This window comes from Cornus florida, unplaced genomic scaffold, assembly GCF_030987335.1.
Source record: "Cornus florida cultivar Cherokee Brave unplaced genomic scaffold, ASM3098733v1 CherokeeBrave_3.0.0_Hap2_Chr05, whole genome shotgun sequence".
Lineage (NCBI taxonomy): Eukaryota > Viridiplantae > Streptophyta > Magnoliopsida > Cornales > Cornaceae > Cornus > Cornus florida.
In genome coordinates, this window is record NW_026775575.1 from 49,894,919 (window position 1) to 49,922,858 (window position 27,940).

The 27,940-nt window shown below is 35.9% G+C and overlaps 1 protein-coding gene across 1 annotated transcript; it reads left to right on the forward strand.

The window, feature by feature from the left end:
- On the forward strand, nt 1–24,742 carry LOC132306437 (homeobox-DDT domain protein RLT2). Its single transcript, XM_059803821.1, has 18 exons — nt 1–931; nt 1,040–1,522; nt 3,741–3,820; nt 5,210–5,620; nt 5,701–5,790; nt 5,872–6,036; nt 6,118–6,340; nt 7,373–7,473; nt 8,879–8,965; nt 9,073–9,225; nt 9,337–9,492; nt 16,450–16,659; nt 16,762–17,478; nt 17,569–18,129; nt 18,611–19,243; nt 19,393–19,497; nt 22,177–22,440; nt 23,661–24,742. The coding sequence occupies exons 1-18, from the start codon at nt 814–816 to the stop codon at nt 24,507–24,509; spliced, it is 5,406 nt and encodes a 1,801-aa protein (XP_059659804.1). The 5' UTR covers nt 1–813; the 3' UTR covers nt 24,510–24,742.
- Nucleotides 24,743–27,940: the final 3,198 nt, after the last annotated feature.

The window sequence follows — 27,940 nt, forward strand, 5'->3', positions numbered from 1 at the left end:
AACCCGAATGGGAATCTAGAGAGAGAAAGAGAGGAGAGAGAAAGAGAGGAGAGAGAAACTCACCACACAAAGGCACAGACGGATTCGTGAATCAAAGCGTTCGATTTCAAAGCATCTGACAATACTAACCCTTGAAAATTCTAGTTTATTGTGCGATATAGATATATATATATATAAACATACATATTCATATTTTCACACACCAAACACATAAATTTTCACACACCAAAGCATTACTCTACACCTACGCGTTACGTTTTCGATAAAAGAAAAGAAAAGAAAAGAAAAAACAAGAGAGAGGGATAGAGAGAGAGAATGGGAGAGATTAGAGAGAGAAAGACTGTTCGTTCGTTTGTTCGTTGTTTCTCTTTAAATCAAAAATTCCAATCTCTTCTAATTTTATTTTCTTCTTTTTTCATACAACAAAACAATCTCTTAATACATTTATTTATTATCGTTATTCTCCAAATCTCACCGCACATCTCCATCACAGTCGATAGAGATTATATAGAGAGAGAAAGTGCAAGACTTTTAGAGAGAGAGAGAGTGAAATTTGTATTCCCTTTTCGTCAATACCAAAAACCAAAATAATAATTATAAGAAAGATCAAACCATCGATTCCCAAATCTCTCTCTCTTCAATTACGAAACCCTAGTTAGATAGAGAGAGTCATAGAGGCAGTTTTAGTGAGAGAAGCGGTAGAAGTTTTTGATCTTCTGCAATGGAGGATTTGATCTTCTCCATGTCTTCGAAGCTATAATTTCAGAGAAGTAGAGGTTTTTAGAGAGAGAAAGAGAGGTCTGATCTGCTGAAATGGAGGGTGGTGGTGGTTCAGAAGGAGAGAAGAAGAAGCCGCCGGAGGGAGAGAGCAAGGTGAAGCGGAAAATGAAGACTGCTTCGCAGTTGGAGCTTCTCGAGAAAACCTATGCTGGTTGATTGATTTTTTTTTTTTTTTTTTTGGTGTTAATTTTTTGCTTCTTTTTTTTGGTTGTGTTCATTGTTCTGATTTGATGTGAATATGGATTTGTTTTTTGTTTAGTGGAGACTTATCCATCGGAGTCGTTGAGAGCCGAACTGTCGGTGAAATTAGGTCTTTCAGATCGGCAGCTGCAGATGTGGTTCTGCCATAGAAGGCTGAAGGATAGGAAGTCACTGCCTGTGAAGCGGCCGCGGAAGGACTCTTCGCCGGCAGCAGCAGTGGCGTCGTCCAGTGTAGTTGGGGATGAATTAGTACCTGGTGAGGTAGGGAATGAACACGGTTCGGGTTCGGGTTCAGGGTCAAGCCCGTTTGGTCATATGGACTCACAACAGCGAGTTGCTCCCCGAGCTGGGGCTGCAGTTGCTCGGATTGGAGCTGAAATGCCGGCAATAAAGAGGTACTATGAGCCGCCCCAGGCGATATCAGAGCTTCGAGCAATTGCTTTTGTGGAGGCACAACTAGGGGAGCCATTGAGGGAAGACGGTCCTATTCTGGGAATGGAGTTTGATCCCTTGCCGCCTGGTGCTTTTGGGGCGCCCATTGGTAATTTTGTGCTTGTGCCTTATATCTCTTTTAGTCATCTCAATGCACATGGATTTACTGGCATTGGCATTGCATCAATGATATGGATTAAATTTGATTAACAATGCGCTTCTCATTTGATGTTAAGTTTTGGTTGGTTGATTGCTATATATATATATATATATATATATATATATATATATATATATGTTTTTTTTTTTGGTTCTTTCTGTTTTGCTAAGTATGTCTCATTGGATATACTATGTGATTATCTGCTAATTGTGTCATTATAGTTAGTACAGTTGACTTGCTAAACATCTGTTTTGTGTGCAAACTTTGATGGTATGAGCATGATGCATTGACAACCGGTGGAGGAGATGGATGGGATTCAAATATGACGCATTAACAACGAGTGGAAAGGATGGAAGGGACTTAAGTATTACGCATTGACAACTAGTGGAGGAAATAGATGGGACTCATTTGAGGAATGCTATTCGAGGTGGTTATTTATAAGATATGTAATAAGTGTTGATATAACAGTTTTATGGCTTAGGAGGAAACCTAGATAGGTTTGATTGAGGTTATGACATTAGAGTAGAGCAGAACAAAAAAAATTAGATTGATGTAGCCAACCCCAAGTTGAGCACAGAACGAAAGGATAAGATTGATTTGGCCAATCCCTAGTAGTTGGTGAAATACTTTGTTGAGCTGAGTGAGCAAGAGTAGATATCTAGTCTTGCATGTGTAGCGTACTTTGGCACACAATTTGATGGATTCCTTATGGAAGTCTACTAGAGTTGTGTATGGTGTGGTGTAAGAGAATGTGATTTTTCTTTTTTCTTGTATAAATCTTATAAAAGCAGTCAACTGTAATTACAGAATTTTAATTTTATAAAAAATTAAAAATTCTCATTTTGGTATGTGCGAAGCTACTAAAATGACATACCAATTATGGTATCAGTCCCGTTAGAGCTTTTTGGTAATGGAGAAATCAAAGAAGGATGAAAAGGATATATTGGAAAATATGCTCAAAGGAGATTTATGGGGAGGCTATGCCTTGGAATTGGCCTTGACATGAATGTTTATAAGTTTTTTCAAGTATGAGATTTTTTTTTTATCTTCATGCCACTGTAATGTGCTGATATATATATATTTTCAATATATTTAGTTTATGTTTTTCAAAGGGATATCTGTCTCTTTTGTGGAGAGTGTGAATTTCATACTGAGCGTTTGTGTTTTTAAAATCATAATATTAGTTAACTAAGATACCATGCATATTGTCCGGTAGAAAAATTGCACACGTTAAGTCAAAGTAACTAACTCTAAAACTCGTGTCCAACAGCAATTATGATGATCAGGAGCTATTGCATTTAGCAAATAACAATCTTATCAATTAATGGCATTAGATTTCATGATGTTTTCTTAAGGTGGAGCCATTTAGTGTAATCGAAATATGAGAACATGTTGACTTAAAGTGTCTCACTCTGATGGTTGAGAAAGACAATCTTATGTCATAGGTTAAGTTTCTTATAATATTGTAAATAAAATGTATAACTTTATCATTGAGTGACGACAATATCAAGTTATACGATACCGGTGAACTTAGAGTGAGCTCTAGTGCATAAATCTCATTTATGTATCTACTTCACCTGCAATGGAGCTTGGGGACAATGGTGCATTTTAGGCTAAAGAATCATATAAAATGTCCAACATATGAATGGTCGTTAACAATGAATCACATTTTTTTAAAGAAATAGATGGTATGTTGAACATGAACAGAAAATTGGCTTTCGTCGTGCATAATTCCAGCAGTATATAGAACATAGGAGGCCCTTTTGAGGCTCTTAATTTGGTAGGCTAGGATTGAGGATGAGCATGGGGAACTTTTTACTTTTTTTTCTTCTCTCTTTTCATTTTTCTTATTGTGGGATTTTGTGCCTTACTCTTCCTTGCCTTCATGACATGAAATATAAAATTGCTTAGTTGGAATATCTGCAGACATTTATCCGATAGAGCCTCTATTATCATAGAGGTGTGTGTGTATGTGGTGTTTGTGTGTGTCAAAGCTTGATTTTTTTCTTTTTCTTTTCTTGGATAGAACGATAGACATTAAGACAATTTTGTTGAACATACGGATATAGTTGTAGTTTGACTTGCCTCAAGTTGCATCAGTTTATGTGCCTTAATGTTCTGTTGAGCTGAATGAGCCTGATATTCTCTTGTATTGTACATTGAACAGTGACAGTAGGGCAGCAGAAGCCAGCAGGACGAGCCTACGAGCCCAAACTCTATGAGCGTCCTGATGCTAAATCAATCAAGGTTACTTTTTATATTTTTTGGGGAATATCCTCTTCTCATTATGCACTGGCAGTGGCAGTGGCAGTGCCAGTGTCATGAATGATGTTTACAATGTCGGCTACCTTTTAATTTAATTTAATTTAATTTATTTTTATTTTAAAGATAATGCCATCTGCTTATCTGTGGCAATTTCATGTTGGCTGTCCTTATGTAAAATTTTGACTTGATATATTACTGCTGCTGCTATTCCAAGTATGCTAATATTACTGTTAGTGACAACAAAGTTTAACAGATGGGGAAGTCTTAGGGTACATGATCCTATATTATTTGATATCTATTTTTAATAGCAAGTACGATCCTTAGTGACATTTTCTCGACTTGATTAGATACGTCTTTAGGCAATTAAGAAACTTATACATTTTCACTTACAAATAGTTTACAACATAATAAACATTCAGAAATGTGTTGCAACAACAAAATTTGCACAGATGATTCTAAGTAGATAAACTAATATTGCTTTATTTCTCTTTTTTCAAATGTGAGGAAACTAGATACATTGTGGAGTTATTCATATGTATGTTAACCATTCGTTGCATTTGATAGTCTTGATTGTATATCCAACTTTTGAAAAAATTTCCTTAATGGTTTGGTTGCTCAAGGAAATTTTATATTTCTTTGTTAAATTATTTAGGGTACACTGAGTTTTTTAATATATAATATCGCAATATCTTTTTGATGCACACACATATAAGCACATCCCCTGTTCTAAAATTCTTTTAAGATCAAGTTTTTGAAAGTTGAACATTTACCCCTTGTCGCACGCTCACCTGCTCTCACTTTATGCATTTTCCCAAGTTATTCCCTTAGTCCAATTTATGCATTAAGGATCCGCTTAATTCTTCTTACAACATACTATTTGAAACTGATGAAAGATGCAACACCACTTTGAACACTGTTTAGGGATGCGGATGGTATGTTGAAAGGTGACCATGGCTTTGGTGCCGTTTTCTGTATGATACCTCCATCAGACTCAGCTCCCCTTTAGAAATCAGATTGGTATAATTAGGATGCTAACCACAGCTGCTTTTGAAAAAAGAGTGTTTCTTTTATTGGAGAATGACATCCCTGATTCCTGCAATGCTTTATCAGAAATGTTTGCATTAATTGTTTCCCAATAAATATTTCATTGGGAACTTCTCAGGGCCTTAAAACTTAGGTCGTTTACTTTTGCACTTCTACTCCCCCCCTCCGGCGCGTTCCTCCTTGGAATCTAAATTTTCTTTATGCCACGATCTTGATTCTCAGTTCTTGAAATTTAGCTTTCTTTGTTTGTTCGTTTGTCATTAGTTGACCAAAGGGAAAAAAAGAGTTGAAATAATTATGGGAAACTTTGAAATGGTTAATCCTCAGGGTGCTGCAAGGGCTCTCCATGAGTACCAGTTTCTTCCAGAGCAGCCATCTGCTAGAAATGATACATATGATAGAGCTACTCCATCTCACTATTTTGGTTCACCAACTGATGTTCCAAGTGCCAGGACTCCATTATCTTCTGGGCGTTCTTTTATGCATGGTAATGAGCAAGGTAGCTCAGGATATGGTTTTCAAGGTCAGATGCCAAGTTTAAGTCTTTTGCCTCAGCAAGGCAGGCAGGGCCATCTCTTGCCATCAGTTTCAGGAGAGCATGACATTGTTTCACGAAATATTGGTGTGGATTCTCATTTTGGCGCTCACGCAATCACTGGACTAGACAATCCATTTATACCGTCTGATAGGCGGGTTGCCCATGATGACGACCCTTCACGGATGGAGAGAAAACGCAAGGTACTTTACAACACCATGAAGTATGTGATTCTTTTTTTTTTTTTAAAATTCGGTGTCATATATGTGTAAGTTACTTGCAGAACGAAGAGGCAAGAATTGCGAGGGAAGTTGAAGCCCATGAGAAAAGGATTCGAAAAGAGCTTGAGAAACAAGATATTTTGAGGCGAAAGGTTTTGCTCTTATAAATCCTGTGTTCTTTTCTTTGAAGCTTTTTTAGTTGTATACTAAATTTATCAGTCTTGTGTCTTAAGAGAGAGGAACAAATAAGGAAGGAAATGGAGAGGCAGGACCGTGAAAGGCGGAAGGAAGAAGAAAGGCTGTTGCGTGAAAAGCAGCGGGAGGAGGAGAGATATCAAAGGGAGCAAAGGCGTGAAATGGAACGAAGGGAGAAGTTTTTGCAAAAAGAATCCATCAGAGTAATTACGGGATGCTACTATAAACTATATGGACTTGTCTTGTTTATCTAGGTAACTGAGATAAATCTTTTATTTCCTCAGGCTGAGAAAATGAGACTAAAAGAAGAGTTGCGCAGAGAGAAAGAGGCAGCAAGGCTTAAAGCTGCTAATGATAGGGCTACTGCTCGCAGAATTGCCAAAGAATCAATGGAACTTATTGATGATGAACGGTTAGAACTCATGGAGTTAGCGGCTTCAAGCAGGGGGTTGACCTCAATATTGGCCCTTGACAGTGAAACATTGCAAAATCTTGAGAATTTAAGAGGTGATTATGCTTGTTGTATCATATTATTTTTAACAACATATCTGCTCTAAAACTTATTTGCACATCTAATTGTTGTCGATATTTATTTTAAATTAATAAACATGGTATAAGCTTAAACAGGTTTTGTTTCACTTCACAAGCAGCTGATATGCATCCTGAGCTCTATAACCTTGTGTGCCTTTATTTGTTGATTTTATAATTTTATGAACTAGTTGAAATATTTTGACTCTCCCATTGCTGGTACCCAAGCTCGGATGCGAAAAAGAGCCCGGTTGGTATCAGGTCGACAGTCGACTGTAAAATCTCTGTTAAATCTTTATTATGATTCATCAGAAAAAGAGAATTCATGTGGCTGACCTCATTCATATAAAGATTAAGGCAAGGATGAAGATGATGAACTTCTTGAAATACCTCCAGTCATGAATTTGCCGCAATTTTATTTGAAGTGGAACTCTCATTATTATTATTATTTTTTTGAAATTAATTTTATTTTCTGTACGCATATAGTGGTGAGTTTGCTTGAGTTTTGAACAATATTGGCTTTGATTGTATGAAACAGTTTAAAAATCTCAATTATACAGAACCGTAACTTGTTGAAACTTTAAATAGTGTAATTTGTTTAGTAATGTGATTTAAGATTTGTTTAGTGTGATGTCTACTCATTTTGCATATTTTTTCTTTTTATTTATTTTTGGGTGGGGTGGGGTTGTAAAATGTGGTTATTTTGAATCATCCATTGGATATGGTTAGAAATGGTCGTTTGCATTTGAAGGATGCAATGCCACAAATAGGATCCTTGAGTTGTTAAGTCTTTAGATGATTCCAACACAATTTATTTTGTACTTTTTCTAGGATACAATTTCTAGGGATTAATATATGTAATATTGAATCCATCATATTTATTCTTTCCCAATTCCATCATATAACTGTTTGTCTCAACTGTTCTAATATTGTCCTTTTCTTTTTTATTACTTATTTTTTGGGTTGTGTGTATAAATATTCTGAGTAGCTAACAAGTTTTAAATGCTTTAGATATGCTCACTGAATTTCCACCCAAGTCTGTGACCTTGAAAAGGCCTTTTGCAATTGAGCCCTGGACTGATTCCGAGGAGAACATAGGGAATCTTCTTATGGTGAGATTGACTTAATTTTTTTCTTGTATGATTCCCCACTACACCCCCCTTCCCTTATTATTGATACATTTTACTTGAGGGTTTCGTTTTAATACATGCGTACAAATTAATTCTATAGTCCCTTTCAGATGAAGTAGCCTTATATCAATGGGATGTCTTGTCCTGTTTGTAGTTTTCTTTTCACTGATGTGAGATTAGGGGTGACAATTCGTGTTGGCGGGTCATAATCGTGTTGTGTTAACATATGACTATTATGTTAAATTGGTCAGAATCCGAACACGACCAGTTTAATAATCGTGTTAGACCCTGGACACAAACACGGGTTGTTTATTAAACGGGTAACCCAACCCGTATAACCCGTTTATTAAACGAGTCATGTAATGAAACGACTCGTTTAATGACGTGTAACCCATTTAACTTAAATGGGTCATAAAACCCTTTTATTAACTTAAGCATTGTTGAATGATTTAAATATTAAAGTTATACCCTAACAGCATAAGCTTTTGGAGTAGTAGGTTGTTAACTTGGTATCAGAGCAGGGTATGTCTTGTGTTCAAACCTCAACGTCACCCTGATTTAAAATTGAAAACACGTGCTAGACCAAAAGAAGGCCACATGTGAGGGGGCGTGTTGGAAGGATTTAAATACAGCGAGGGAGAAACTGTTTGGGAAGTTCAGAAGGCATAACATCTGAAAATTCCCCCAAAATTTCAGCCACTATTAAAGTTACGTCCTCTCTAACAACTTAAGCTTTTAGAGTAGATGGCAATTAACATATAAAATATAAGTATAATGAAAAAATTGAGATAATGGGTGGCTAAAGTCATGAGAATGAGAATAAATAGGACAATATAATATAAAAAAAATGCCAAAACAATATGCATAGTGGATTTATATTGAAATGATAGAATTGTCCATAGTAGTTGGGTTAAAACAAGCTACAATTAATCGGGTTGACCAGACACAATTATGACAATATGAGTCTAATGCAGTTAAATAAGTTGAGCCCCAAAACACGAACACAACATGATTAATTCAACGGGTTAAAACGGTTGACACAATTATGACACAAACACGATTAAGGTCAATCCAAACCTGCTAACTTTGTGCCATGTTTGAGTCATGTTGGCGGGTTATGTCGAATTTTGCCACCCCTAATACTTAGTATACAAAATGTGATATCACAAGATATCGTATTTCATTCATCTTGTGTTTTGAATGGTGATCTGTAGACCTGTCGAGGAGAAGAGAATTTCAGGAGAAGGTTGTTCATGTAAACTAATATATCGTCCCTTAGTTTTCTAAAATTCATTTTGTACATCATTTTGTTCCATTGCAGAGCATGCATGGATATGCAATGTTCTCGATGCATCTAATGGTCTTTACTTGTGAACTAAATTTACAGGTTTGGAGATTCTTAATTACTTTTGCTGATGCTCTTGGGCTTTGGCCGTTTACTCTTGATGAGTTTGTCCAATCTTTTCATGATTATGTAATTTCTTTAGGTCCTTGTATTTTTATATTTAATATTTTCTTTTTTGTATTAACAATATTTATCCTTTCTTGGTATCCATTTATACCTGCTCCCTATTTATTCAGGATCCAAGGTTGTTGAGTGAGATACATGTAGCTCTTCTTAGATCCATCATTAAAGATATTGAAGATGTAGCAAGGACGCCTTCCACCGGGCTGGGAGCAAATCAAAATAGTGCAGCTAATCCTGGAGGTGGGCATCCACAGATTGTTGAAGGGGTAAGCTTTGTTATGTAGTTGGTTTGCATGACCGCTTCAACTTTGTCCTGAATTCTGGCTCTATGTTTTGTTGCTCACTTTGAAACAATTTTCTTTATTATTTTGTCTCAGGCATATGCTTGGGGTTTTGATATACGCAGTTGGCAACACCACTTGAATCCGTTGACATGGCCTGAAATTTTGCGGCAATTTGCTCTTTCTGCCGGATTTGGACCAAAACTGAAGAAAAGAAGTGTTGACCAAACATATCCTCGTGATGAAAATGAGGTCTGTTGTCTTTCTGTTTGACTCTTTCTCGCTGCTACGCAAAATGACTACTTTAATTGTAACATAAATTCTTATGTAATTATTATTATTATTATTTTGTTAATTGTAGGTTTTTCCTATTTAGTTTTAGTTATAAGTATCTCATTGGCCATTCACCATTTAATGATTCTGGTTCATGCATGATTTCATTAATGAGAGCACTGCTGTTTACTTTAGTGGATACCTGGTTCGCAGTGTCATTTGAAATTCGTATCTTGTTTTTATAGTAGCAAGCACATCATAGTAAGAAATCTTTCTCTGCTTTAAGTTTATTCGTGCCATGAGTGTCCTATTCTATGTTACATGGTATCTCCTATCTCCCTTCACATACTTATGTTGACCAAGACATGACATGGTATGGGTAGGGGATATGTCTCCGAGAAACAAAGCCAAATCCGACACCTGGATTTTCTACCTTTGATGATTGAAGAAGTAAAACTCAAATTTGATATAAGAGAAAGAATAGCTTCTTATATATGAGATAGATAGAAACTCCTTTCTTATCTCAATCCCATTTATAGGACAACAACATCAGACAACACATATATATGTTACATACAATGTATTTAATACATAGTACCCGTATCGAACTTTTGAACACATTTTCCCGTGCCCTAAGATATGGGATTTGGTGGGGCCTAGTGCTTAGACTTACACCCACACCCAATACTCTTACCCCGAGTCCATGTATGTAGGGGTGCAAATGAGCCAAGCCAAGCCGAGCTTTGGCATTTTCGGGCTTGGCTCGCCATAGTCATGGAGGTGCTCGGGCTCAGGTGAGCTTGCCATAGCCAAGCTCGAGCTTGGGCTCGTTAGGATATCGGCAGGCTCGGGCTTGGCTTGTTTTCCAACATATTTATATATATACACACATATATACTGTTATGAAATACTGAAGGTCCAAATGGAGAGGTACCGATCTTTGTAGAACATGAGAGATGAGAGGCAGAATGATAGGTGTCAAAGTTGAAGAGAGAAATAGAAAATGAAGAACATGAGAATATACGTGGTTCAGCCACTAGGGCTTACATCCACGGCACACAAAACTCAAAGGGCTACATATCTTTATTATACTCTCTCTTAAGATTGTTTACAATGAGCACCTCTATTTATAGGTGAAAGAACAAAGCGATAAATATGGAAAATACATTAATGGAGGATTCATAAAATCAATCCCATAAATCACTCCAATTATATTTTATCATAGACTAAAATCACTCCCATAATATTCTCAGAGCAATATTCTGTGGAGTAATTTAAGGTTCCTATAATAATATTCTCTAACACCCTCCCTCAAGTTGGTATACGGAGATTTTAACTCAAGTGTCCAACTGAAAACTAAGTACGAAGCTGTTGAGAGTCCGAAATGAGTTCCAAAGATCCGAGATGAGTTGATCCGAAGATCCGAAACGAGTTGATCCGTAAATCCGAAACGAGTTGAGTATAGAGTATGGTATGATAAACCTGCTCTGATACCATGTTAAAGTTGAGGAGAGAAATAGAAAATGAAGAACATGAGAATATACATGGTTCAGCCACTAGGGCTTACATCCACGGCACACAAAACTCAAAGGGCTACATATCTTTATTATACTCTTTTTAAAGATTGTTTACAATGAGCACCTCTATTTATAGGTGAAAGAACAAAGCGATAAATATGGAAAATATGTTAATGGAGGATTCATAAAATCAATCTCATAAATCACTCCAATCATATTTTATTATAGTCTAAAATCACTCCCACAATATTCTCAGAGCAATATTATGTGGAGTAATTTAAGGTTCCTATAATAATATTCTCCAACAATATGTAAGAGCTTGCTATAGCCGAGCTCGGGCTCGGGCTCGTCAGGATATCGACAGGCTTGGGCTCGGCTTGTTTTCCAACACACATACACACACACACACACACACACACACAAACACATATATACCGTTATGAAATACTGAAGGTCCAAATGGAGAGGTATCGATCGTTGTAGAACATGAGAGATGAGAGGCAGAATGATATGCAAGAGGGTAGGGCAGAATCAGATATATATATATATATATATATATATAATACATGATAGATTTATGTATACGTATACAGTTTATGCACACAAACAAATCTTATGTATAGAATTACAGATGTATAGCTTATTTATGTACTCATACCTTGAGATTGATTGAAATTGTCAAAAATTTTGCATCGTTCTCCTTCGATCGCAATTGATTTCACTAGTCGTCCATTGATGTCTTCAAAGAATATGAAATACTGAAGGTTTGAAGTGAGAGGCACTGATCGTTGTTGAACGTGAGAAGACGGAGAAGCCTGGTTGCAACATCTTTTTCCAAAAATTTGGTTGCAACATCTTACGGCAATGTGTTTTTTTTTTTTTTTCAAATCTGACCCTTTTAATATGTTATAAAGTTAATCCAACGGCTGAGATAGTGAGATGAAACTATGATTTGGGCCAATGGCGGGCCAATGAAACTATATATGAATTTGGGCTGAATTTGTATATATGGCCTATCGGATAGGTTTTAAAATATAATGATTTATATTAAATATATATATTTATGTAAACTAGCCTGCTCACTTGCTGAGCTTAACATTGCTTAAGCTCCGCTCGTTTACTAAACGAACTAGCCCGAGCCGAACAACTCGGTTCATTTGCATTAAGGTCCTAGTACGCTAGTTTTGCAAACTTTTGTTGTCATAGTAACTAGTGTTCAAGGCTCCTACTAATTTTTCATAAATGCAATCATTGAACGGATTGTTTGGTTATTAAAATATAACCAAATACAAATCCTTGCAGTGTTGGAGGTTGGCTACTAAGTATGGTTTATTCGTGGCACTAGGTATTGGAGAGGAAGTTAGGGGTTGATGGGGGATTTAATTCTTTCCTTGTTGGAGGATCATATGGGGTTTTGAAGAATAATTGCTTTGTTGTGGGGAATGGAAACAGGGTGAGATTCTAGATTGATACGTGGTATAGTGATAAGGAGTCAAAGATGTTTCCAATTTGCTTCAGTTTGCAGTTGGTAGGAAGGCCTGGGTGGCAGATTGTACAAGGTTGACTGAAATGGGAGTGGGCTAAGGGCTTTATGTAGGAGCTGTGCGGGATTGAGAATTTTAGGGCAATGGATATGTTGGATATGCTTCATTACTTATGGATATGTTGGATATGCTTCAAGAGAGATGATGTCGTATGGTGGATTTGGAAGGTGAAAGTTCCTTTTAAGTTGTTATTTTTGCTTGGACTTCCTTTCTGTAGAAAACTGACTATTAATTACTCGATTAAGAAGAAGAAAATGCTCCCTAATTAGTGTTGCAAGTGTATTGGAGTTGGGGTGATATCATTTGTTGTTGCATTGGTGGGTAGTGAGAGTATAATGGACTCTTCTTCTGTCCCTCTTTGGAATGCCGTGAGTCGGTTGATCTAAATAGATATTTGTATTAGCCTCCCCCCCGATTGCTTAGGTTCTTATTTTTCCTTGTATAGAGCCAATGTTCATAGGTTGCACCTTAGCAAACTTTTGTGTGAACCGAGTTGTCCATGAACAACTCAGGCTAGGCTCATTAAAAGCTTGGCTCTGGCTCAGTAAATGAGTCAAGCTCGAGCTCAATTTTCAGGCTCGTGTAGTAAATGAGCTAAGCTTGAGCAATGTTAAGCTCGGCTCGTGAGCAGACTCGTACATAAATATATTTAGGGTTAATTACACTGACACCCCTTGAGGTTAGGTTAAATCTCACCTAGATGAACATTTTGGTTTAACTTTCACTTAGACCCCATGTTAGTTTTTCATTTAAAAAAGGTGTGAAATGTTATTTATGCCCTCACTTATTCAATATATTTTTATTAAAAATATCAAATTCTTTAAAAGACAAAAATACCCCTAATTATTTTTAACACCTCTCATGTGTGTGTGTGTGTATATACATATCATCCCCAATTCAATCTCCATCATCTCTCTCTCAATCTCCATGCCGCCGCCGCCACCACCACCGCGTGAAACATCCAATCGCGAATTAGTACCATGACTGATGATAATCTGAAGATGCAAGACATCGCCGATTGAATAAGAAGTGGAGGATGACTGATGATGGTCTGAACCCTGATCAATTTGAGCCGTCGACCCATGATGATGATCTGAACCTAGATCGAAGCATGTTTGTGTTGGTTCTTCAATTTCTTCCCTCTCATCTTCATTAAATTGAAGTTTATCGGTCTAAAACAAAGGGAAGCTCGCCGGAACTAAAACAGGCTCAAACGGAGGTTCATTGGAACGAAGTACCCTGAAATTGAAGTTCGTTTGAACAGGAGCACGTCGAAACTGTTGGGTCTGTTGATGAGTTTCGCTGGAGGTGATGGGTAAGCTTCTTGGTCGCGGGAAGTATTCGTGCTTGGGGTTCGTCGGTCTGAACTGGGCTTCACCGGATTTAGGGCTGGGTCGTGTAGTTTGAAGCTTCGTTGAACTAATGGCTCTCTGGCCGTCGCTGGTCTTCAAGCTAATGGAGCTTCACATCGGAATGAGGTGGGTCTGTTAATGAAGTTGGCCGAACTATTCTTGCTGGAACTGTCGGAGATGAGGAAACTCAGGAATTTCTCAGTACTCCCTCTCAATCTTCTGAGACCTACATGATTGGGTTCATTATGGTCAACATTGTGGGATTGCAGTATTATTTAGGCACAATCAATAGAAGAGAAATGGTGGGTGTGGTTCATGAACCGTTGAATAGATACTCTCTCTTGATCGCAAGGCCAAGTCTTCCAAACCTATTGAATTCATTGATGGAGAAAAGGGTTTCACCTACGACGGCCTGCTGCGAACCTACAACAACTATGCTGGCGATGTTAATCACGATTTTGATTCGCTTGTCCTCGAGCTCAAACAGGTCAACACCAATGAAGTTTCACTTCCCTCTAAATGTACCATCTTGAATTAAGGCCACAAAAAAGTAGAGGTATTTGTTTCACCCTAATCTTGAGTTCAATTCATCATACAAGCTGAGCATATACATATATATAGATAATACATATACATATATATAGATAAATACATATATATATATATATATATATATATATATGTTATGTATATAGTATATATATATATAAAAGATACATAAATAAATATTATATATAATTGTAAATTTATAAAGTCAAAAGGGTATTCAAGTCATTTCAATCCTTCTGTAAGTCAACATAGAGTCAATGGATGGCAATGTCATTTTACATATAAAAATTCACGTTTGGGGTGTGAGTGAAATGCAAATCAAATATTTGTAATGTGAGTGAAAGTTAAAATCAAAATGTTTATCTAGGTGAGATTTGACCTAACCTGAAGGGGTAATTTACCCATATATGTATATATATAAAATGAATTATTATATTTTAAAACCTATCCCATAGGCTATATATACAAATTCAGCCAAAATTCATATATATTTTCATTGTCCCAATTAGTATTATGGTATTTAGAGGCCCATTTAACAAGTAAAGGTGGCCCATCGGCCCACATCATAGTTTCATCTCACTATCTTAGGCATTAGATTAAATTTATAACAGCTTAAAAGGGTTAGAAAAAAAAAAACCCTAAAAGATTGCCGCAAGAGGTTGCACCTAGATTTTTGGAAAAAAAATGTTGCAACCAGGTTTCTCCATCTTCTCATGTTCAACAATGATCGGTGCCTCTCATTTTAAACCTTCAGTGTTTTATATTCTTTGACAACATCAATGGACGACTAGTGAAATCAGTTGCGATCGAAAGGAGAATGATGCAAAATTGTGGATGATTTCAATCAATCTCAAGGTATGCATACATATATAAGCTATACATTTATAATTTTATACATATGATTTGTTTGTGTGCATAAACTGTATATGTATACCTAAATCTATCATGTATTATATATATATGTATATCTGATTCTGCCCTACCCTTTAGCATCTCATTCTGCCTCTCATGTTCTGTATGTGTATATATATGTTGGAAAACGAGCCCGAGCCTTTCTCAGTAGATACATGATTTTTTATTTTATTTTCATTTTTTTGGGGAGTTCTGGGTGGGTAAGAATTGTTGACCTTTCTCAGCTTGTATTTATTATTTATTAATTTTTTTTTTTTTTTTTTGTGGAAAATGGATAGAAATTTACCAAGTATAGTGTGTATATGCTATTCAATCATGTTAGTCAATGAACTATCATACTAACATGTATGTATTTTATCAAACCCGGTTTGTCAGTTTTAAAATTGGTGCAATAAAATATTAGCACTTCATTTAACTACTAACTGAAAATTACACATTATATACATTATTTCCCAAGTATTTACACTTTTTACTAGTAAATTGTCTTTTGGGAAATGTTTGAACGACTATTATCCTTTTTTTCTTCCTTGGGCCAATAAGTACTATCCAGTTTCATAATACCAAGTCCTATAATTAGAACCTAAATTTTGCAATTATAATTTCAGTTTACAAATTGCTATGTTATCAAAGAATTACTTTTGAAGTTTGGCCCAAACATGTTTAGTATTTTCTTATGAGTGTGATTGGATTCTTTTTGTCAATTCAAATTCAAATTACTATGTCGCCAAAGAATTACTTTTCATGTTTGGCTATTTAGATGCTGAACTTGCTTACTTGGTTTCTTCTTTTACATTCTGGATTATGCATTCGAATGTGTTTTATAGTGTTCTTATGTTCCATGCAAATGTGGTGAACACAAATAATGTTTGCTGTCATGTTTTCATGTAGTTATTTTTCTTTATTGTTAGAAACCTTAAAACATTTATCACATTGTTGAAGGACATTATCCTGCAATATTACCTTAAAACTTCTATGTATAGTAACCTTTTTATATGAATGAATTGATTTTTAATTTCTTATATTGTAGCTTTTTCTAACAGAAATTCTTGGGTGCAAGTGCAGGGTAATGACGGTGAAGATATAATTTCTAATTTACGTAATGGAGCTGCTGCTGAGAATGCTGTTGCCATTATGCAAGAAAGGGGTTTCTCCAATCCACGGAGATCTAGGCATCGTTTGACTCCTGGAACAGTCAAATTTGCAGCATTTCATGTTCTTTCCCTTGAGGGAAGCAAGGGTCTAACGATATTAGAAGTTGCAGATAGGATTCAGGTAACTCTAGGTTGGTGATAGTAGGACTTATTTATTTTCTATTATCCCTAACTCATCTAATACGTGTGTGTGTGTGTGTATATATATATATATTTATGAAAGAAATCTGGTCTTCGGGACCTCACAACAAGCAAGACACCAGAAGCATCTATTGCTGCTGCTTTGTCAAGGGATTCAAAGCTTTTTGAAAGAACAGCTCCTTCAACATATTGCGTACGTGCTCCTTATAGGAAAGACCCTGCTGATGCTGAGGCAATACTTTCCGCAGCCAGGGAAAAAATTCAGATATTTAAAAATGGATATTTCGATGGAGAAGATGCAGATGATGTTGAAAGAGATGATGCTGAAAGAGATGAAGATTCTGAGAGCGATGTAGCTGAGGATCCCGAGGTTGATGATTTAGCTTCTGAAATGAAGCCAAATGAAGAAGTTCTTTCCTGTGAAGCAAAAATATTTCAGGCAAGTTCTTTCCCTGGAAATGGGAAGGAGGCTTCCCAAGATGAGGTTATGGAAGCTCCACAAGGCGGCTTTGGGACCTCAGATAATGGTTTGCAGTTGATGCAATCTGAAGGATTCAGTGAGGTTAAAACTTCTCGCACTTCTGTTGATCAATCTGTTGAAGTTACTGGAATATGTAATGAGGCAGTTAATCCTGATCTAGAAGACACTGTTATTGATGAAAGTAATTCTGGTGAACCATGGGTTCAAGGACTTATGGAAGGTGAGTACTCCGACCTCAGTGTGGAGGAGCGCCTTAATGCCCTTGTTGCCTTAATTGGTGTAGCGAATGAAGGGAACTCGATTCGTATCATTCTTGAGGTAGCATTTTGTTTTCTCCTGGTGAATTTTGAAAAAATTACTGTTTTTGCATTTTATTTGTCTGTGATCTAAAACAAGGGAGCTTTTCAGGAGCGCTTGGAAGCAGCAAATGCTCTCAAGAAGCAAATTTGGGCAGAGGCGCAACTTGATAAACGTCGATTGAAGGAGGAGTGTGTGATGAAGATGCAATATTCATCTTTTATTGGTAACAGGGCTGAACTAAATATTTCAACTCCTGCCGCAGAGGGCAGGCAAAGCCCATTGGTCACTGTTGATGACAAAAATGATGTGGCCTCAGTGAACCCTTTTGTGCAGCAAGAACATTTCTCTGATCTTCGGAGTGATAATAATTGCGCTAATAATTTGCCCTCTGAAAGGACTCTGCCAATGCAAGAGTTCTCTACTGGTGTAGAAAATCTTCCACTCCAGCAAGCTGTATATGTTGCTGAGAAGTCACGATCTCAGTTAAAAGCTTTTATTGGTCACAAGGCTGAGGAGATGTATGTTTACAGGTCATTGCCTCTTGGGCAAGATCGTAGACGTAACAGATACTGGCAATTTATAACATCTGCATCTCGAAATGATCCTGGCTGTGGGAGGATCTTTGTTGAGCTACGTGATGGTTGTTGGAGGCTTATTGATTCCGAACAGGTAGTATTTTCATTACTGACTTTTATACGGTTTATCTCTATGAATGTTGTTATAGTAGATTGCCCAAGTTTCTATATTATATGCGTCTATTAGTCTTGACTGTGATCTTCTTAGTGGTTACTTTGTGTTCTTTTGCACCTTTTCATTATTTAGTTTAAAAAAAGAATAGGTTTTTTGCTTAGTTTCTTAATGAAGGTACAGGCTAAAAAAGGTTTTTATATTTGTTATTATTATTATTATTATTTATCTTTGTTTTTGTTCTGCAACTATAGTACTCTTGGGAAGATATAATATCGCATGCTAGATTGCAGAACATTGGAGTGAACAGGCAATTGTTCTTGTGGTTGGTAAATTCTAATTCATCACGACAAGAGTGACCAGATGAATGCATTAAAATTAGTTTAATTTTTTCCATGGTATACATAGGTACTCCATTTGCACGTCTCTGTCATCTTCATGTGATTACTTCTTATATTTGCAGGGCTTTGATGCTCTGGTGGCATATTTAGATGTGCGCGGGGTCAGGGAATCCAACTTGTATTCGATGTTGCAAAAGATTGAAGCGTCTTTCAAAGAAACTGTTAGGAGAAACTTGTTGCGTACCACCACTGGTGGGAAAATTTGTGATCCTATCAAGAGAGAAGTTGTTACTGAACTAACTCCTAAGCCTGAATGTGGAGCCAGTGTTGATGTTCCAAGGGATGTCTGTGTTTCTAATCCTGATATGCCAGAACCCTCATCGTCTTTTGCCATTGGGCTTGGAAAGAATGAAACAGAGGAAAGAGATGCCTTGAGCAGATATCAAGATTTTGAGAAGTGGATGTGGGAAGAATGTAATTCTTCCATATTATGTGCCATTAAGTATGGAAAGCAAAGATGCAAGCAACTGTTGGACATTTGTGACTACTGCCGTTATTTGTATTTTTTTGAGGACAACCACTGTCCTTCTTGCCATAGGAACTTTGGCACTTATGTTACTTGCTTACATTTTTCTGAACATGTGGCTCAATGTGATGAGAAATTGAAAGGGGACTCTGATTGGACTTTGCACGGTCTGGATTCATCCCCTCCCTTGAGGATCAGATTGCTCAAAGCACAATTAGCATTGATAGAGGTAAATTTTCAACCTATCTTACTTCAACAAGTGGTTTATAACAGCCGCTATTATACTCTCGAGTTCAAAGAAAATATATATTGCTTTTTTAATATAATATCATTCTCATTTTTAGTGTGTTTTATAGACGGTACATATTGGCTTGGCAGGTTTCTGTTCCAGTGGAAGCACTTCAACCTACTTGGTCAGAGGACTGTCGAAAATCTTGGGGTATGAAACTGCATACCTCATCATCAGCTGAAGACCTTCTTCAGGTCTCTCTCTCTCTCTCTCTCTCTCTCATTTGTCTGTCTTGTGCTGTGCTATGCTATGCTCTTGTTGTTTTGGAACTTCTGCATTTCCTGTTCAGTAGTTAATTTGCTGGATTATATTCTTGGATTGGGTTGGAGTTGATTATGAAATAAGGTCTATGTTCATTTACTCGGTTTACTTATGTCAAATGCTTTTGTGTAATCCAATTGCTGGACATCTATGATTACCAAATTTTAAGGTACCATGAAATGGCTTGAAATCTGTCCGAAAGTTAACTAAGTGGACATGTTTTACAACTTTAAATATGGTATATAATTAATTTATGATGTCTTTGTTTTTGAAGGATATACTCAATTATAATTTAAAACAGATGGGATGCGGCGGAAAAAAAGGTTTCTATCTATCGAAGCAGATACACAATTTTTTCCTGTCAAATTTATTTTGATGGAAACCTTCTTTACTATCAAATTTTTATTTATTTTTTATTATTATTATTTTATTTATTTATTATTATTTTTTTAAATTTTTCTCACTTCATTAGATGTAAAGGATTGAGGTGTCCCAGTTGGTTGTGTTGGTCACATATCCCATACCTATGACCATATCGTTTCATGTTGGCAGAGTCATACGGGTACGTTGAGAGGAATAAGAGAGTCATGTTGCACATGTTAGGATTAATTGGTGACTTGGTGTAGTAACAGAAATATACCATGTGTAGCCATTCTTCACTTCATCCATTGCCTCCACAATGGGCGTAAAATGGAGTGAGCATGACCGAGCTCCTATCTGATTCAAAGTCCATTTTTTGGATTTATTTTGGATCCGAATTCCAAATGGGTCTAGTATGGATCTTCTTGGAAAGATCCATCATGGATTTGGGTTGGATTTGAATCTGAGAAATGATGAGATGGATCAGGTTTCACTCTAGTTCAATTTTTCGATATGAGAATCTTGTTTGGATTGTGTCCATAGAATCCAGAATTCGGATATGAATCAATACACTAAAATATGGATCTGGGAGGAGCCAGATTTTACCTTAGAGGGGGCAACAACCTTAAAATAACAAGTACGAAAACTTAAATATTGATTGATGGATTCCCTATGTTCACATTTGGTTAAGCATTCAATTTGTCAATATGGCTTATGTTCAATTTGTAAAATCACACTTGAATTGTGACTCATTTAAATATAGGAATTCAAAGGTCAAGAATTTAAATGTTTAATTTGTGAAGTCAAGAATTCAAATATGTAGGTGTTGATTAGCATGTGCCCGAAAATTTTGGAATGATTGTTTGTGTTCATCGAATATTTTTCATAATAATTCGGATTTGGTAACTCTTTGGAAATGGTTTTTATAGAACAAAGTTACAAACACAAATTATCTAAAGTCTAGTTTAGAAAAAGAAATACAGACCATAAACACAAGGCATAGAAAATTAGGCCTTTTTTTTTTTTTTTTTTTTTTTTTTTTTTTCCGGGAATTTTGAGAGGGGGCATCTTTACAATTACTAGAAAATTACACATGAAAATCAAAATACAAAAAGTTGAGTCTGGGCACCATTTGGCTCCACCACTGTCCAGGTCAGTTCCATTTCATTTCTTATCTCCACACCATTAATTTTTGCGTGAATGGGTTAGGGGAGGACCAACATTTGGGTTCCATGTGTGTGTTTGACGTTGATCTCTGCTGTAAGACATCCATGCTAGTTCATAGCCTGAGTGAGTCCTTCTGTTTCATGCAAATACATATAAGACTGGTCTGGATCTAGTCAAGCGCCCCATATTGACGTGAGTGATACCAGGTAATTCATTGATTGATCTATTGGGGGAGGCTTCAGGGTCTTGACCCATGCAGATAAATGGGTTTGGTATTGGCTTTTCTTGACCCATAAATTGACAAGTTGGAGCTAACAATGACCCTCCATGTCCAAGATACTTGTATTTTAATATAAGCAATATTTGTATTTGGTAATTATTGATTTCAACTTTAGGCTTTCATTTAACAAGTTCTTATTATATAATTTACTAGAAAACATTTTTAGTTATTATATAAGTTGATCATTTATGGTGATCGCTTCATACTCTGATGAAATTTTTATTTAGACTTTCTTTACAAAATTGAACAGAATGGTTCAATTTAAGTGGTATTTAATTGAGTCTCGCTCTCTCTCTAATGCTGAATGATTGGAGTGACAAGAAGTTAAAATAATGTTCAAGGATATACGATTTGCAGCAGTGTTACGGTGTTACCTCATCATTATGCTATTATTGATTGTTTTAATTGTTTATTGAAAACGATGACTTATCCTGTGTGTTATTGATGTAAAAAAGCACGGTGTACTGGTTTACCCTAGGTGGTGTTGTTTATGGGTGCATTTATTAGCTAAATCTGTAGCTCTAACGCGCTCTACACACCACCCCTTTTTTCTTCCCCAAGCATGTTGTTTCTTATGCTTGATTTATTCATTTGTTCTCTCTTTTTTCTTGAATTATCTCTGTAGGAAAGATCTCTCTTTCAACTCAGATTTCTTCTTTATTTATAAAAGTCTCTCTATAAAAACAGGACTTGTGTTGAAGTTGTCTGGAGTCGGTCTTTGTTTTTTCTTGTAATACCTTTGGCATATGGAATTAATATGTTTTTTTTTTTTCTTTTTTTTTTTATTCCTTCCTGTTTTGTCCAGATTCTGACATTGTTGGAGGGTGCCACAAAGAGGGACTTCCTGTCCTCGAACTTCGAGACCACTAATGAATTGTTGGGTTCCAGTAATCGATCAGAATTTGCTGCTAACAGTTCTCCTTGTCCTGAAATGGTTTCTGTGCTTCAATGGGTTCCTCGAACAACATCTGCTGTGGCTTTGAGGCTCATGGAACTTGATTCATCTATTTCTTATTTGCCGCATCAGCAACTTGATTCTCAAAAAGACAAAGGATCAGTGGATTTCACGGTGAGTACCATTTTATCACGTCTGGAATTGAAAGTTGGGAGTCCAGGGTAGAAAAATTATGTTGAATAAAATGAAAATTTAGAAATTCATGCTTTTTAGAAAGAGAATTGTCATTATGATGCATACTCCTTGTGGATCCTCCCTCACATCCTCTGGGTATGTCATTTTTCGTTTTTCTTTCTCCTGGGGAAGAATAAACAAAATGCATGCATTAAGGAATGCCCTAATCCCATGGCCATACTGCCACGGTTTGATAGGCAATAAGCAGAAGTTAAGCTTTTTTTACTTTCCCCAGGAGTATGAGATGTGAAGTTCCAAAATTTTTTCCCACAAAGTGTCCAAGTACGGATGTAGTAGCTTGTTCATCAAAGTACAAATGCGTACATTCAAAATAACATAGTTTAAGTTGTGTAGCCTAGAATGCAAAGTTTTAATTTATTGGGAAATGTTTTTTTTTTTTTTCTTCTTCTTCTTCTTAAAAGAAAAATAGAATGCAAAGTTTTCTTTATTGTTATCTGCCCTAATATTGACAAGCAATTTGTTGGTGCAATTTCAAAACTTTTAGTTAAATGGAAGAAGAATGGTATTCTATGACATCAGTTCATAAGACAGATCTTTTGACATAAAGTTTAAAATCCCATGTCGATAAATGAAGTCCCAAGGGTTTTTTTTTTTTTTTTCGTCTTTAATTTCTTTTGGCACTACAAACATCTATCTAGTTTTAGTGAAATAATAAAAGAATTATTTTCCAAAGCGAAGGAGGAATAGAAATTATCCAAGTGAAAACATGCATCGTTGAGTCTCATTTCCTTGATGGATTCCTTTCTGAAGTTGGTATTCTGAGGCCTAGGTGACTACGAAAGCGTTTGATTCCTCAATTATTTTGAGGTCTGTGTTTAGGGTGACGACTTAATCATTAGCTGCACCTGAGCATTTTCAGTATTTTGTCTTTGAAAACTTTGAGCACTTCTTAATTCCTGGAGTTTGTCTCTTAGAATGATGATATCCCCCCATGGTCTTTTTTTAGATAAGGGGTTAATGGGTGGGGCACCCAATTTACCGAGCAGGTCCAAAGATATATGGTGGCTTGGCATCACCGAGGAGAGATATTCTCTAGAGTTTAACTTGTATTGTGGATATCTGTTACAAGCCAAATTTGTGTTCGGATTAGCTAATTTGTTTCCAAAAGCGGTGCCTTTGTAACATTTCTCTCTTCTCAGACTGTTCCATCAAGATATGCTGTTATGAAGAACTTTGCAGAGGAGGACCTGGTAGAAACTCCACTTAAAACTGAAGGTCTGCAACATGAGCATTGGGCTAATCCAGGGAGTGGACATACCAGTTCGGGACGAGGACGAGGAGGGCGTGGTCGAGGCCGTGGCCGTACTCGTGGTGGCAGATCTCAGAGAAGAGTCACTGGTTCTAGATCTGAAGCTGGCCAGATAAGCACCACAACGAACAGCGAGAGATTCGGACAATTACTGGGATGGAAAGGGCGAACACGTGGAAGAGGAGGGCGTAGGCGGGGTCGCCGTACCATTAGAAGTAGACAAAATCCAGTGAAAAGAGTGGCAGAGATTGCTGATCAGAGACGTGTACCCAGAGGGTTCATGTTTGAAAAAACCCCAAGAAATTCAGGTGGGGAGTGGGCGGAAGAAACCCCAGGGATGCCAGTTGAAGCCACTGAAGATGCTAGCAGCTCTGGAAGATCGGAGTATGATGATGACAACGGCCAGGCAATGAGGGAAGAGTATGACGACGATCTAATGGACTATTCTGGTGTCTTCAGTGGCAAGTCGGAGCATTTGCTGGAGGGTGTTGATTATAACCTAGACGGTGAAGATGATGAAGATCGTATGGAAGAGGGAGACAACGATGTGGATGATGAGGATGAGGAGGATGATGACGACGAAGGAGATGACAGTGAAGACGATGAACAGGTAGATATAGACGTTGAAGGATATATAAACGGTGACTCGGATGAAGAAGGTAGCAGGGGCATCGGTGGGGAGCAAATAGGGAACCCCGATGAGGACACAGGATCTACATCCTCAGATTACAGTGAGTGAGTAACAAACGTCACGTTATTAAGCTTGAATTATTTTTGTTTAGAAGCTTTGGCACTGCCTATGTGAATTTTAACTTCCTGTATATTTATAGAGGGATTGGTAGTTAACTGTACTAAGGATGTGTTTGAATGAGCAATGTTGTAGGTTACTGTACTTGTAAGTCATCATAATTGTAATTATACCATGCCCATATGGCTCGTGCAACTATAAATAGATGCTAATGGTTTAGTTTAGCTGATTGCATTCCTACTTACACGATATTATACCATCATTATATATACTTGTATAACCAAAGGAAGGATTTATATATTTTTCTCTCTTTTAAGACCATAGATCTTCTAGACATCCACCTCCGTTATCCTGTTAGGAGTGAAAGATGATGTTACATGTATCGAGGAGAATTTATAGACCTTAAACATGTTTCTTTTATATATATATATATATAAGGGTTAAAGTTATAAAACCCCCGCTATTTTCAAAATTTGATCATAAAACTCAAACATGTTTTTGAAACTTCTTGCACTTTTAAAAAATGGTCACATTACCCATCCAACCCGTTATCAGGTTATGAGATGACAAATTTAATTTTATTATTTAATGTTATATTAAAAATTAAATATTATTTTTTTAAAATTACAAAAATAACCTTTAAAATTTAAGAAAATTATTTGAGAGAGAGAGAGAGAGTGTGTGTGTGTGTGTGTCTGTGTGTGAGTGAGTGAGTGAGTGAGTGGGGTTTTAGTGAGAGGAAGGGAGTGAAAAGAAGATTAAAGGGTATTTTTGTAATTTAATTTAATTTATTTAATTTATTTTTTGTTTTTAATTTAATATTAAATATTAAGGTTAAATTTGTCATTTTATAACCCCGTTAATGGGATCATACATGGATTTTAGGGCAATGTGATTATTTTTTTAAAGTGTAAGGGTTCCAGAGACGGTGAGATTTTATGAACAAAATTTAAGAATAGTGGGGGTTTTATAATTTTAACCTTATATATAAAGTTTAAAAGGGCTTATATATATATATATATATATATATATATATATATATATATATGTTGTGCTCTACAGAGTCAGAAACCTTAAGCAAAGTGTCTACCCTCTCTCACTTTCAACAAATATTTCCAAAACATGGAATGATGCTACTTAGGTACAAATCCAGATGGAAGAAGTTTGGAACATTTCAAAGTCATGAACCAAACAATTCACAACCTGTCTTTTACTTTGAATAAATCCAAAAAATAGAGAGAGCACTTTGCAGTTTGAACATTGGGCTTTTAGTGGCCCAAATGTTCTAATATTTATGACTCTTTATTCGGACTCTTAAATGGCCCAGATCATGTGATTGTTGGGCCTCTTGTCTTTGGGTGTATAAAAGCTGGACTTGTCTAGCACATTATGTTGTACAATACACGATTTCACTCAATCACACGTACCACTATATATTTCTTTAGCAATTTCGTTCACCCCCTTTTTTATTTTTATTTTTATTTTTATTTTATTTTATTTTTTTTCTGTAATTATATGACCTATATTTTATATATACATTTTGCGGGCAACTTGACACAAGATTAAAACACCTCCGTCTCCTTTGTATGTGTCCAAACAAGACCCTCTCGGTTGTATTGTAGAGTGGTATCCGATTGAATGTATCTGTAATAAGAAAGTCATATTTTTTTATAAGAATAATGATTTAAGGACTCGATTCGGTAGTTCGCAAATTTAATTTATGTGAGTGGGGTGGTGGCCCCACTATATGATGTCATCATGAAATTATGTGATGAGACCAACCTCCCCTCTGACATAAATTACATTCGGTAATTGCTAAATTCGATCCCTAAATCACTGTTCATTTTATAATGGTCATTACCACGCCTTTTTTATTATTTATTCTCAAGTATGTTTTTTCAAACTTATTTTGTTATCACAATTTTAATATATTGTTTATTTAAATTTTATTTAATTATTGTTCTTATTATCATGTTTATATGCTTTATTTGTTTATGGTTTTATTGAAAAGTTGTGCTCTTGAAAAATGTAATGTGAAGTTCATAAAATTAAATTATAATTTAGTATTACAGATAACACATCTGATTATAAAACAGCCAAACAAGCTGTCCTTTGTGACAATTATTTATTTATTATTTTTTGGCTAGGTCCTTTGTGATATAACAGTTGAAGCTGAGGAAGTAGATGAGCACTCACGGAGTGTACATATATATATATATATATGGAGCTACATTAGGGGCAAAAAAAAAAAAAAAAAAAATCATATATTGATATTTGGAATTCAAGTAGATCCTACAATGGGGTATGTCTAATAAAAAATCACACTGGTAAACTAAGAAAGAAAGTTTATGGCCCATACCCAACATGAACAATCACATGTCAGCTGAAAAGATATTGCATCAACATAGATGATATTTAGGAAATTTGTGTTTTTATTTATTTATTTACTTTTCAAATTTAGGGTAAGAGAGATTCGAACATGGCACACTGTTTGGTCAAATACTAATTGATAAGGTAATATTATTCTATCTTGCAATTCATCAAAGTTGAGAATGCTATTTTTTAAATTATGGAGATTTTTGTTATTCTGGCATTCTAAGAAAAGGTTAATGTAATTTATTTATAAATGAATATGAAACATCTCATGTGAATCTAGAGTTTTTATTTTCTTGACAAATAACTTTCAGAATGTTGTTCTCACTCTTACTTGCCAAATATATATATATATAAAATAAAAAATTCTAGTATAAGCAAAAAGAGATATGTGTTTCGTGCCAATGTCAAAAAATAAAAATAAAAAAATAAAAAAATAAATAGGTGTATGTGAGAGAGAGAGATTCGAGAATCATAATGGATCACTACGTACAAATAATGCATTGATATATACTGCCAAAGTGCCAACCAAGTTCATCTCTCTTCCTCTGTATATAATATATATATATATGTGTGTGTGTGATCATATAACATGCATGCATACGTGTAAGACAGATATAAACAAAACAACTCTAACCACAAATTCTCTGTAGAATACCTTTTTCCCGAGAGACAAAAGGCTCTTGACCACAAATTCTTTGTCTGGCACTTGCCATGTTCATCAAATATCATTTCTAATAATGGAGATCGAATCCCGGCTGATAATTTTTTTGTCCCATTTCCAATCTGAGAAATACTGATAATAATGTTAACATTTCAACAACAAAGTCGAATTTCAGATTCGGCATTTCGTTAGATTAAATTTAGGGGTGTCAACTTGTATATTCAGGGTTGTCAATTCGTATTCATCGATCATAATTGCATATTGATTTAAGGGTAATTTATTAAATAGTTCAATTTGAACACGACTTATTTAATATTTGTGTTAACTCTTAACACTAATTCGACCTCTTTATTAAACGAGTTATACCTATTACCTATTTACTAAA

What these genes read in the sequence shown, in the direction of transcription:
- LOC132306437 (XM_059803821.1), top strand. Translation starts at nt 814, where the DNA reads ATGGAGGGTGGTGGTGGTTCAGAAGGAGAGAAGAAGAAGCCGCCGGAG. An exon ending in TGCAAAAAGAATCCATCAGA is followed by an intron (nt 6,037 to 6,117) that starts GTAATTACGGGA and finishes TTATTTCCTCAG; the next exon opens with GCTGAGAAAATGAGACTAAA. An exon ending in AAGTTGCAGATAGGATTCAG is followed by an intron (nt 16,660 to 16,761) that starts GTAACTCTAGGT and finishes TATTTATGAAAG; the next exon opens with AAATCTGGTCTTCGGGACCT.